The following is a 13,781-nucleotide window of genomic DNA, read 5'->3' as shown; positions in this document are numbered from 1 at the left end:
TTCTGTCAGACTGCATTTTAGTTCCAGACTCATTGAATCTATTTATTTAACACTACCAAGTAAAAATCCCAAGTCGCAAAGCACAGCAGTTGGTACACTGCGAAACACTAGGGGGCGAAATTTAAATTCATCGTCATTCATGGATCTGTGTGCTGGGTTTTGGTCTCTTTTTTTTTTTGCTTTTGTTTTAACTATATCCCCACACTCAGTAGTAAAATATCTTGGACCAAGAACAGCTTTTTAAAATTTGCATATATGGGATAACGGTAGTACTGAAAATATCTATATTTCACTTCTTCCCATGAATTTGGTGGCACAGATTTTACTGCCCCACAGATTTTACTGCCCCACAGACTATATCCCTGTTTTGCAAACCTAATTCCTTTTCTCCCGTCAGTTTAAAGGACTACATTTCATAATAAAAAGCTTGAGAGTACTGAGATAGCAGAGGATCTTTCAATAAACTCATGAATTTCCCTCCTTTCCTGCCTTAATCATTACACAGACATTTTTAATCAATGGGGGTGAGAGCATGTATCAGGAATAGAAAGTAGAATGAACACTCTTTTCATCTCCATAGGTTATGCAGAGCTGGCGCCAAGATACCTAGGCGCTGTCGTCCACTTACCCCTTGACTAGCTCAACGGCAATGAAGTCGTTGCCATCACCGCTGTTGAAGAGGATGAAGCCGTCAGCAGAGGTGGTCTTGAACTGAAAGAAGAGGTGCATGGAGGTGTAGGCCTGCAGGGTGGCCAGGCTCAGGTAGCTGCTCTTGGTCTTGAAGGTGACAGGGTCGGCGATGATGTTCCTCAGTCCAAAGCGAGCCTTCAGTTCGCAGTAGTCGATGTCTCCATTTTTGCACAAGTCAATGTAGAGCAGCCCGTTGAACATAAGACTCTGCAAGTGGCCAATGAAACTGGAGGGGACCACGGAGATGTAGCGTTTCTCGGTCATGATACCAGTTTCGATGTTGTGGAATTCTAAGCGGGTGTGATCTCCCACCATCGTACCTGTGAAAAAAATCACAAGACGAGATGCAAACGGGAAAACTGACCCTGTTTTGTCATAGCATCCTTACGATAGTGTGTAGATCTAATTTGTTTCTACACAAACATTCAGTTCCAAAAAACAAAGTATTCGGTATAGCAGATATCTGACTTGGCTGCAGCGGGCGAGCTGATTACTGGGCCAGTTTGAGTTTTATGCCCTGCACTCCGTGCCCTCCTGCAGCCACACAGAAGGTACCATCTATAAAGGAAGATATGAGATCATGGACAACTCAAGTTAAAGGATGAATTTTCTCATTTGCTCCATTCAGGGAAACAATGGAGTACAAAAACATACTGGAAGAAGAAGAGGTGTTATTTGTCCTAACCCTTGTAAAGATAAAATAAGCAAGCCTTAGTCATTCATTTGGAGAAGGCAATGGCACCCTACTCCAGTACTCTTGCCTGGAAAATCCCATGGATGGAGGAGCCTGGTAGGCTGCAGTCCATGGGGTCGCAAAGAGTCAGACACGACTGAGCGACTTCACTTTCACTTTTCACTTTCATGCACTGGAGAAGGTCACTTCAGAGTCAGACATGACTGAAGTGACTTATCAGCAACAGCAGTCATTCATTACCAAATATTTCTTGGTATCATAAATCGTCACCCAGTGCTTGGGAAAAAGTTTCTATTGTAGAGCATATTAATTTTATCTGACTAGCATCTGTTGCTTTTACTGATAATTACATTTAATTTTCCTTTGGGAAGCCACCTTCCCCACTCCACCCTTAAAACACTGGGGCTGGATGAAGGTGACCCCATCGCAGCTCCTGAAATAATCAAATTACCCAGTCTGAATCACTCAAGGTATTCTATCTCCCCAGACATAGAGTGTCGGAGAAGGGAATGGCGACCCACTCCAGTACTCTTGCCTGGAAAGTCCCATGGGTGGAGGAGCCTGGTAGGCTGCAGTCCATGGGGTCACTAAGAGTCGGACACGACTGAAGCGACTTAGAAGCAGCAGCAGCAAACATAGAGTGTGGTCAATGAACTAACAAATTGGTCTTCTAAAGCATGCATCTCAATCACACAGCTCACTGAGCCCACCCTTAGAGTTTATTATTCAAAACTCTGGAGTTTGAAACTTCAAACTCTGAGAATCTGCTTTCCTAACAAGTTTCAAGGTGCTGCTTCTGTGATCAATCTAGGGATTACACTTAGAACATTGAATTAGCAGCAACCCAATTTATCCCCATGTTTTTGCTGGAACACTTAGGAAAGAGAGATTCTTGGCAAACAAGGCTTGCTGAAGGGAAAAGAAGAAAACTCAGGGCTGCTGGAGGCCATGATAACTGGGGGGGAGAGGGCCTCCCTGGTAAGAGAGCCGACCCAGACGATACCACGAAATGGAGAGAGATGGTTTCTGCAGGGTGATGTCTTTTTAAGACCTGTATCTAGTCAACCAAACCTGGGCTTTTAAAAGCTATATGGCCATAGATTGCCCTTTATGCTTAAAACATTTGAGTTGGGTGTCTTACATGTGCAACTGAAGAATCTCCAGCTGATACAAATAATCTATTAGCCCTCTCATTACCTGGTTTACCCAGAAATAGTGAGTGGCTGGGGCAAGCGTAATAAGGAGGGCTTGAAATAAATACAAAGAGATAGCACATTTTAGTAAGAAAATCAAGGAAAACAGCATCAATGTGGTCAAACTAGAAGGTGGCTCTCTCAACATTTTTTTAGGTAAATCATATTAAAATTTAACAAACCAAGTTGTAATACCCCAGAGGCAGAAGAAAGGGAAAGGACATTTCCTCTTGCTTCTTTCTCCTTTTATGACCTTCCACTTTGAAGAAATTTCATTAGCAAGACATACTAGTATCTCTATTCCCTTTCTTTATAGCTTTCCAGAGGAAAAAGAGTGACAAAATCTGAAATATAAGGACAGTCTGCAGAGAGAAACCATATGTCCATAGCTCAGCCCCTGGCATGTGCTTTATAGGAACACGCTGCCTTGGGAAACATTGGTTCATGCCACTCACTCATCCGCTGTGCATTTGTTAGAGGAGACTTGCTTCAGTGGAGATTCCTACTCCAGTGCTGAATCAGCGTTCCAGAGGGCAATTCTAGTCCTGAAATCCAGTACCTGTAAACCACTTATTTCAACATCAGTGCTATCACTAATAAAAATGATAGTTCATTTCCAGCAGACTAGCATTTGTTTTTCTCAATTGGTGTAGAACTCAGATGGCAAAAATAAAAGCAGGGGAGGGGATCATATTTTCTTGGGTCCTTAAACTTCAGTATCTGAGATCTTCAACCAGATCACACCCGTGGATGCTCAATATTAATTTCATCTCTTTGGGAGCATTCTCAGACCTAGTCGAAAGAATTGTTCATAAGCGCAAAAATCAAATTTACATTTTATGAGCTCCTGTGTGGTGTTTTGACAACTAGTGACAAATTGTTCTCTTCATATAAGCAAAAATAAAATGATGATGATGGTTAACTTAAATATAAAATTGTAATAGGACAAAAATCAAAATGCAACATAAACCTGCTAACAACCGAATAACTAGAAGAAGGAATTAATTACTGGATAAAATGTTTTAGTATTCAAAACTGGACTGGTCATGAAAATGCAGCTAGCATAGCCTAAATTCACATGATATAAAACTATGAAGTGATAAATACCCAATGAACATGTGGCCACAGCTGTTCATACAAGGGATAGAGGCAGGGAGCTGGGGCTGGACGATGATGGGGAGGGGAAACCATAGCCAATCTCGATGAGGGCCCAGGAAGTGAACAATGATGACGTTAGTCCTCATGCTCATTCTTAGAGCAAAAATTTAGATCAGTGATGAGAACTGAGAAGAGATAAAGGGATGATCCCTAGTGAAGACTGGCGTTCCGAGAGACAATGAAGAGACAATGACAAGGCAAACTGGGAGTTTTTAGAGAAGTACGGATAAACCGCAGCTCATGGGGTTGCAAAAGTTTGGACACGGCTGAGCGACTGAACTGAACTGAACTGATGGGTGAATCAGCCTCTAGGACTGAGGGGTTAGGAAATTCTGCTCTCCAAAACACGAATTTCGTAAAGCAGGAAAATCATACAGTGTTGACTGAGCTGACAGTGTGGAGGGATCAAAGGAAGGTTTGCATAAGTAAGAAAGTGTCTCTCAGTCGTGTCTGACTCTTTCAGATGCCATGGACTATAGCCCACCAGGCTCCTCTGTCCATGGAATTCTCCAGGCAGGAATACTACAGTGAGTAGCCATTCCCTTAAACAGGGGGATCTTCCTGACCCAGGGATGGAACCCAAGTCTCCTACATTTCAGGCATATTCTTCTTCATCTGAGCCACCAGGGAAACCCTGTAAGAAAAAGGCTAACTTTGAGAGCTTAGCCCAGGGATGCAGATTTAAAGTTTAGGATAACTCAGAGAGCTTCAGCTAGAAGTTGGTGGGGTTAGGAGAGACAAGGGAGTAAAGAAGGTGACGGGACCAAATTAGAAAATTTACTGCTATATTTACAATGAATAACCAACAACAACCTAGTATAGAGCACAGGGAACTGTGTCAACACTAGACAACAACCTAACTGGGAAAAGGACTTGAAAAATAATAGATACATGTGTATGCATAATTGAATCACTTTGTTATACACATCAAACACAACATTTTTAATAAATTATATTCCAATATAAAAAAAGTTCTTAAAAAGTGAACTGGCTTTACCATGTGGTAAAAAATAGTCACTTGGCCACAGATGGATATTGAAAAAAAAAAAAAAAAGAGTGTATGCTGCTGCACCTGGAAAAAGCATTGAGGATATAGATTAAGTTTGAAACTTGGCCAAACTAAGCAAATAAACGCTTTATAAAAAATCTGTGTATCAGTTCAGTTCAGTCACTCAGTTGTGTCTGACTCTGCGACCCCATGGACTGCAGCACACCAGGATTCCCTGTCCATCACCAACTCCCAGAGCTTACTCAAACTCACGTCCATCGAGTCGGTGATGCCATCCAACCATCTCATCCTCTGTCATCCCTTTCTCCTCCTGCCTTCAATCTTTCCCAGCATCAGGGTCTTTTCAAATGAGTCAGTTCTTTGCATCAGGTGACCAAGGTATTGGAGCTTCACATCAGTCCTTCCATCACCTAATCAATATTAATAGCTAGGAAACTTCTCACCCATCTCTTTTCAATGCTGTCTGTAAACTGAAACTCCCTCCACTGAAGGTGAGAATACATGCATACTTCACAGCAGCCGCTTTCAAATTTCAGAGGAAAGAGGAGTAACTTGGGAGAAAAATAATAGGGAAAAAGCAAGACTACTGAAGACTCCCTGTATGACAGGCACTCTGTAACCACCATGAAATGCCACAATCACACACACAAAAAGCTGTAGACAGGCATCGCTATATTGCTTCAGGGGTGAGGACACTGTGCTTAGCATTTCTAGAGGGCAGTTTATCACAGGTCATATAGGTGGGTAAATGACCACCTGAACTGAACACAGACGTCTATCATGCATCTCAAAGCCCATATCTTATCTTGTACAGATACACTGTTTCTGGAGAAAACACTTGACTCATTCCTTACATCACTGTCCAAGAATTGTTGTAGATGGAATTTAACTGATGAAATTTCCACACAGAAGTTGCTGCGATGAGTTCACACTCCTTTGCAGCAGCCGAAAATTGTAACGTCATCCATCTAACTCACAAGACTCTTGAGAGTCCCTTGGACTGCAAGGAGATCCAACCAGTCCATCCTAAAGGAAATCAGTCCTGAATACTCATTGGAAGGACTGATGCTGAAGCTGAAACTCCAATACTTTGGCTACCTGATGCAAAGAACTGACTCATTGGAAAGAGTGGGAAAAATTGAAGGCAGGAGAAGGGAACGACAATGGATGAGATGGTTGGATGGCATCACCAATTCAATGGACATGAGTTTGGGTAAGCTCCAGGAGTTGGCGATGGACAAGGAGGCTTGGCGTGCTGTGGTCCATGGGGTTGCAAGGAGTCGGACACGACTGAGCGGCTGAACTGAACTGAGCTGAATGTATTCCTTACCTTTCCCAGGATAGGCATGCATCCCTGGCTCCTGTTCACGCACTCACTGACATAGTTCACCGCTGGCCAGAGAGCAGTTAACAGACCAGCTCTCAGAATACAGGAGTTTGTTGAGAGCAGAAACCTACTGAAAATTTTAGCCAAGTTCAACCTGCAAATTTCCACAAGTGGATGAACATGTAAGCTCTGAGGCTTGACTGCCTGGGTTACATAACTTTCCTGTGGCTCAATTTCCTTGTGAAATCAGCATGAAATTATCAGGATGAAATGTATCAGTATGTATATAGGACAGAACACAGTCCCGTAGCTATGAACTAATTACGCAGCTTTCCTTCTTCCCTTTTCTCTGACGTCTGCTAAGAATTTCCTGGAGACTTCACTTATTGCTTTCTCTCTTTTACCAGAACATAAGCTCTTTGTAAGCAGGGACCACTCCTTGCCCCTTCCATGTGCCCCATACTGGCGGAGGGGCTGGAGCACAGCAAGCACCCCTCACATCTGGGGAAGGAGGCTGCATGTGAGACATCTGCTTTGGAGTCAGCCTTAAGAGTTGGCCAACACTGACAGCAAAGAAATAATGGGGGAGGCTTGACCACCCACACCCACAGATGGGGGGAGAGAAGTTAAGAAAACAAAGGCTTTATAAAGCTTAGTAAAGAAGGCACATTTTCCCCACAATCCTCCAGCTCTACCACTCTCGCATCCTTTTCTCCATGTTATAGCAACATTTTTCAAGAGTATATGCTGTGAAATGCTTTCAGTTCAGTTCAGTTGCTCAGTCATGTCTGACTCTTTGTGACCCCATGGACTGCAGCACGCCAATCTTCCCTGTCCATCACCAACTCCCAGAGTCTACTCAAACTCATGTCCACTGAGTCAGTGATGCCAACCAACCATCTCATCCTCTGCCGTCCCCTTCTTCTCCTGCCTTCAATCTTTCCCAGCATCAGGGTCTTTTCAAATGGGTCAGTTCTTTGCGTCAGGTGGCCAAAGTATTGGAATTTCAGCTTCAGCATCAGTCCTTCCAATGAACACCCAGGACTGATCTCCTTAGGATGGACTGGTTGGATCTCCTTGCAGTCCAAGGGACTCTCAAGAGTCTTCTCCAACACCACACTTCAAAAGCATCAATTCTTCGGTGCTCAACTTTCTTTATAGTCCCAACTCTCACATCCATATATGACTACTGGAAAACCATAGCCTTGACTAGACAGACCTTTGTTGGCAAAGTAATGTCTCTGCTTTTTAATGTGCTGTCTAGGTTGGTCATAACTTTCCTTCTAAGGAATAAGCGTCTTTTAATTTCATGGCTGCAATCACCATCTGCAGTGATTTTGGAGCCCCCCCCCCAAAAAAGTCTGTCACTGTTTCCACTGTTTTCTCATCTATTTGCCATGAAGTTATGGGACCAGATGCCATGATCTTAGTTTTCTGAACGTTGAGTTTTAAGTCAACTTTTTCACTCTCCTCTTTCGCTTTCATCAAGAGGCTCTTTAGTTCTTCTTTGCTTTCTTGCACTCATCTCACAAGCTAGTAAAGTAAAATGCTTTAGAAATTTTTAAAAAGTTCTGGTACCGAATAAGTTGGGCAAACATTGCGTATGCAATTTTTGATGATGAGCAAGAGATATTAGCATATTAAAGGCTCCTAACAGGTCTTTCAATAAAGAATTCTACTGCATTTTGTTTAACCTATTGTATCCAAACTGATCTCAACATTTTTTTATTAACATGAGAAATTTTTCTTGGAAAATGATGCTCTACAGCTTGGTGTGGTTTGTGCTATATATAGGGTGAAGGAACGAAAGGAAAAAGCCAATGTGGACCAGAGGAGTAAAATTTAAAAAGAAAAGAAAAGGTGAAATTCTATACCAGAAAGAAGCTCCAGGTGGAGTGGGCAGTTCCTGAAGCATTGGCTCCCCATGCTGAGGAGCATAACTCACGTGATGTATTCTGTTATTATTTTTTAAAGATTTTTAAAAATATTTATTTTTGTTTGGCTGCACTAGATCTTAGTGGCAACCCACTCCAGTGCTCTTGCCTGGAGAATCCCAGGGACAGGGGAGCCTGGTGGGCTGCCATCTCTGGAGCTGCACAGAGTCGGACACGACTGAAGCGACTTAGCAGCAGCAGCAGATCTTAGTTTGGCCCTGTGGGATCTAGCTCCCTGACTAGGGATCGAACCCAGGCCCTCGGCATCAGGAGCATAGAGTCTTCGTCACTGGACCACCAGGGAAGTCCCTAATTTATTCTTAATAATAGAAATCCAGCTCAGCCAATCAATCGATCAATCCTGATTAACTGTCAACTGAACTTAGTATTTCTCCAGGAACACATTATATTACAGTAAATTAGAACCACCAGGCTAAGGACTATTTCTTTCCTAGCTTCTGATTTCTTATGAATCTGACCTATTCTTTGCATCCATTTCTACAAACTAGCTGAAAATCTGACAACCTGGGGGACCTTAAACAGCATGAAAGGCATTACTAAATAAGTCAGTAAGACATTACTTAATAACCTGAAGACCGTGTGGTATTTTAGTTTCATTGCCTGATTTTATGACTTCTGTGAGGTAAAATTAAAATTCCCAAACCCCTTATCACTGTAAGAAGCAACCCAAGGCTGCAGCTCATAAGCAAAATAGCTCTTTTCTTCTCCCAGATTTCTTTATCTGCATGGCTCCTTTTTTTCCCCATCAGCAGCAAAGTAGGGGGTATGGTGGGGCTCATTAATTTCTAATATCAAATTACTTGATGACTTGGGCATCCATGGTTTAATCCTGCAGTTTAATTATTAGTGGTTAAGAGAAAGCACGCTTTACAATTACCTTTATTCTAAAATTTCTATAAGAGAATACTGACTGAGGGAGACAATATACATTACTGTATTCTCAGTCCTGCAGTTCTTAGATTTCAGGGCATGTAATTTCCCCATGGAAATAAATGGAACGCACTGTCTGCAGAGAGAGGGGTGAGGTCGCCATCTAGTGGCTGTTTATTCAAAACACGCTGCAAAGAGCTCTGTTGGCTTTCCTGGGCTGAACCCAGAGAAGTCAGCGAGGGACGTGGGGTGTATCACAGCTCCCTTTGAGGGCTCAATTCTGCACTCGCTCACGGGGAGTTGCTGAATAATTAATTCAGGTTGGCTATGTGTTCTAAAGCTTACAATCATTTTTACATCTCTTTGATATATTCATTACATAAAGCTCAGTTACCCTTCAGGCATATGGAACAGTAACTCCACCCGCCAATACTAAGTTACGTCTCTGTACAATTGGAGGGTAATGGCTTATTACTCCAGTTCTGTTTCTCTTCCCTGAGGGAAGGAAGGAGGTGAGTACTACTGTCTACCTTCTGAAATGTATTCCTCACCTCATCTCAATCCATTCCACTATATCGTACCTATGGTGTAAGACAAATCATTTTATTAGGATAAACTGTGAAGTCTAACAGACAGTTTGATTGGGTCAAATCACACAGACATGAATTTAGAGTTTAATCTTACACCTGCCTCTAAATTCATGCTCCCCTTACATAAAATGACAACAAGAACACTCGACTTGCAAGGCAATGGTGTACTTTAGAAGATTAAAGGAGCTGATATGTGTAAAACAGCTAAGCCAGTATCTAATGCCAGCTGGTCACTAGATATACGTGGGTCTTCTGCCTGTATCCAGGCTCTCATTCCTGACTTACACATACATACATACATACACACACACACACACACACACACCCCTGGCTCACTACAAAGCCCAACTCCATAAGCATAGACGCTCAGGCTCATAATTATAAAACTAAATTACAGAACCAAACATTGCAGAGACTTAATGCTGTAAACAGCCTTAGCAATAATAGCATTTCAAGTTTAGAAGTTTTAAGTTTTAATAGAATTTCAAAATGAGGAAATAAGGAAAGGGGGGTTTAGCATTATTTCTATCCCAAAGGTATAAGGCATTTTAGTGACTGACTATTAAACCAAAGGATCCTGACTCAAATTTGACTGTCATATTCATAGAAGACATTGTAAATATGGCTTAGGCCCCTGATTTCAACTCGCAGGCCCAGAAATGTTAAGTGACTTTCACAAAATCCTGCAGAGAATCAGCATTAGGGCCCAGGTCTCCTGACACCAACAGCGCTCCACATAACACCCCATCCTGCCTGACATTTTCCTTTCCCACATAGACAAGAAGATATGCACTGCTCTACAATATTGGAGAGTATAAATTTTAAAATGCCTCATGTAAGATGCAAGGAGGTCCAACCAGTCCATTCTAAAGGAGATCAGTCCTGGGTGTTCATTGGAAGGAATGATGCTAAAGCTGAAACTCCAATACTTTGGCCACCTCATGCGAAGAGTTGACTCATTGGAAAAGACTCTGATGCTGGGAGGGACTGAGGGCAGGAGGAGAAAGGGACGACAGAGGATGAGATGGCTGGATGGCATCACTGACTCGATAGACATGAGTTTGGGTAAACTCCGGGAGTTGGTGATGGACAGGGAGGTCTGGCGTGCTCCAATTCATGGGGTCGCAAAGAGTCGGACATGACTGAGCAACTGAACTGAACTGAACTGAAGATGCATTAAAGATGCCTTCTCTCTTCTACCCTATATCTTACTAAATGATCCATCAATTTCTGCCCAAAGATCTACCTTCATAAGCCACTCCAGATTTCTCCAGCTCAAATTGATACTTTTCTCTCCAGATTGAAAATTACAATCTTGCTCACCCAAATAGGAATCTCATTATATATTCCCTGACTTATTTTCAAATTCCCAAGTCTTATCTAATACACAAAATTGATTCATTGTTGAAGGAAACAGGTAATCCTGTGTGTTTCCTTTATAACTTCTACAATCCTTAGCATATTCCTGACATGTACCAGGCTATCAAGAAATGCTTACTGCTTGAGTGAGGCTCTGAATGTTCGTTTATATATGTAAAGATTCATTCACTTACTCCTTGCCCTCCTAGAATGTAAATTCCACCAGACCCAGGACTTGCCTAATTGCCCACCACCACATTCCCAGCACCGTCTAAAGCAGGATTTGGGACACAGTAGGCAGTCAATTAATAATGACTAAATAAATTATGAAATAAATGAATAATTATTTAGCACCTTCTAAGTGTCATGTACTGCTTTTGACACTTACTTGTACCTATAAAGTTTTGAATTTCTGGTTTACCCATCTCCCTCTACTAGAGAGTGACTCACTCAGAAGGGAAGGAATTAGCACTTGGGATGACTGATAAGTGGGTTTTGAGTAACTGAATAATAGAAGGATCTCGAGAACTCTATATCCTTTCTCCAGACACACACTCTATGCCTAAGGAGAGAGCCCCATCAATATGTAACCACAGTAGTGGAGACGTTTGGCGATACAGATCAGTGAAAAGGGATTCTGAAAATATAGGGGCAGATCTTCCTGGTCTTACCTGAGCTTGTCAATAGAGAACAAGACATGTGACTTCCGTTTAGCAAAATACAAGGTTTTCAAAACAAAAACCCCTTTGCTCACTGAATGGCCAAGAAGAGAGAGAGAAGAAGAGAGAGACAAAGTTCTCCAGAGCTTACTCACCCTCAGCTACATCATCGTCCACGGTTAACTTAAGGCTTTTTCCTCTCCGCACCACACGGACGGTGTGCCATTCATTGTCGTTGAGCTTCTGCCCCGCATACAGGGTCTCTGGTCCTTTGCCTAAGGGCAGTGGTAAGTGCCAAAGTTAGGATCAGTCTTAAATGTAGTGTTCATGGCATCAGAGTTGTCAAAGCCACACTGGTGCATATGACCCAGCAACACTCAAGCAGTCAACCCCTTCCAGAGCCCATCTGAGTCTCGGGGACACTCTGCAGAAGTCCCCAGTGCAAAATTTCAACTGAATCATAATGGATAATAACAAATAAGTATCCTCTTTTATCTGTAGGTACAAGACATTTTAAATGGCCATCCAATATTTATAGGAAATAGTAGTCAGCTGTCATTCTGTTTCCCAAAGTCTTAGACTTCAGGTGAATTTCTTGAAGAAACAAGAAATTCATTATACATTCTTTTAGAACCATTTGATCACTCAGGCATAATACACCAGTCTGGCTTTAAGAGAATATCCACCAATTGGATGAGAAAAGAGCTCTGCAATCTATGTTTTTAATTTGACATTTTCATTAACCCGTGGTCTTACCAGAATTCAGTGACTATATGAATCACAATGGTAATCATTACAATAATAATAATGTCACAGTCTAAACTGCATTATAAATAATGCTCCTGAAGGGAATACAATGGGCCTCAGACTTATTCACTGTTCATCATCTTCCAAAAAGATACAAAGACCTAAAAAATGAAATAATGCAAAATTGCAAAACTGAACCTGTTTAGGTCAAAAGAATATTCAGTAAAATGTGCCACTAAATAAAGGAACCAACCAAACTGTCCCAGAAGATTCATAATCAAGATGCTCAAGATGGCATTTAAGTGACTCCTTGGAAGAATCGGGTGTTATGATAAATTATGGTATTGAGGGGCAGGAGTTGGCAAGACAAACACTGAGGCATCAAAACAGATGAAGGGGAGAAGAATATCATGTTTCATTTACTACAGAATTCAGATATAAGTTGAAAAGACAAAGAAGATTGCGTAGAACCAGAACTCTTTAGAAAAAGTTTGCTCTCTCTACATACATAGCTGATCCCTTGCAGAAAGATGCTGCTTCAATCTTCCTATGTTAGTCTCAGTATATGGAAAGTCTTATTTCTGGAAATACCTTGCAAAAAAATAAGAGATGAAACATCTAACTGGGCAATACACGGATTGGCATCTATGGTTAGTAGGCATTTATAATATTTCAGAAGACCACACACTCAGCTCCAGCATATAGGAGCACAGGGCCAGGCACACAGTAGGAGCTTTAATGAGTGCTTATTGAATTAACTGATGTCTACCTAGATCTTTATTTCTTCAGAAACAATCAAAATAAGGTCAGTATACTCTTATCTAAGTAATTTTGAAAGTCATTATATAATTTTCACCAGCCAGTCTTCCCACTCCTCTACCGCCAAGACTGAAGATATTCTATGTTGTTTAGGGGGAGAAAAGAAAACAGAGTATCACTTGAGTAGAGCTCTTTTAGGATGGGTAATTTTAAATTAGACCCTTTAATGTTGAGTAATTAGCATTTCTATTAAGTTCTGGTTATTGACAGTTATGATAGTAGTTGCAGTTTGGAGAAATTTCCTTCTTGAAAAGCAAACAGGCTCTCAAAGTGGAAAGGTTTCTTTTAATCACAAGGTCTTCAGCCAGTGATTTGTGTTTAATATTTTTCAGAATGTACCTCTACTCCAAGGGCAATCCATATTTATAAAAATTCTGAGAATTCAGTGAAGAAACTTAGAAGGGACCACATATACCCAGAATTTAATGATGATACCATGAGACCAGTGAGTCTTGAGAAAAAAAAAATAATTCTACAACAAACAATTTAACACTCAGTCTTAGCCTCCGTTAAGTATGCCTGTCGTTGATATCATCTAAAATGTATACACTGTAACAGGCTTTTTCCTACACTTCAGCTGGCCAGGCAGCACTGTTCATGGTCTCATTAAGTTCAGGTCTGGGAGTGATACGCCTCTGCTTTACAACAGCAAACTCTGTGGGCCTTTAGGAGAGGGACCCACACATCACGTGGGGACTTTTGAAGCAAGAA

The 13,781-nt window shown here is 41.6% G+C and overlaps 1 protein-coding gene across 15 annotated transcripts in view; it reads right to left on the bottom strand.

Moving 5' to 3' along the window:
- NRXN3 (neurexin 3) overlaps positions 1–13,781 on the bottom strand; it is a 1,842,793-nt gene that overhangs the window by 970,147 nt on the left and 858,865 nt on the right. For all 15 annotated transcript variants that reach the window (XR_009601311.1, XR_006060480.1, XM_060418434.1 and 12 more), the window contains 2 exons: positions 11,660–11,779; positions 629–1,010 (listed from right to left, as the gene is read on the bottom strand). Coding sequence is in view for 13 of the 15 variants with exons in the window: in XM_060418434.1 (XP_060274417.1) it covers positions 629–1,010; positions 11,660–11,779 (502 nt within the window). In the remaining 2 variants the exon portion in view is untranslated. The remainder of the gene's footprint in view (positions 1–628; positions 1,011–11,659; positions 11,780–13,781) is intronic.

Source organism: Ovis aries, chromosome 7 (assembly GCF_016772045.2).
Source record: "Ovis aries strain OAR_USU_Benz2616 breed Rambouillet chromosome 7, ARS-UI_Ramb_v3.0, whole genome shotgun sequence".
Lineage (NCBI taxonomy): Eukaryota > Metazoa > Chordata > Mammalia > Artiodactyla > Bovidae > Ovis > Ovis aries.
Note: the sequence above shows the minus strand (reverse complement) of the source record. Positions and strands in the feature narration are given on the sequence as shown.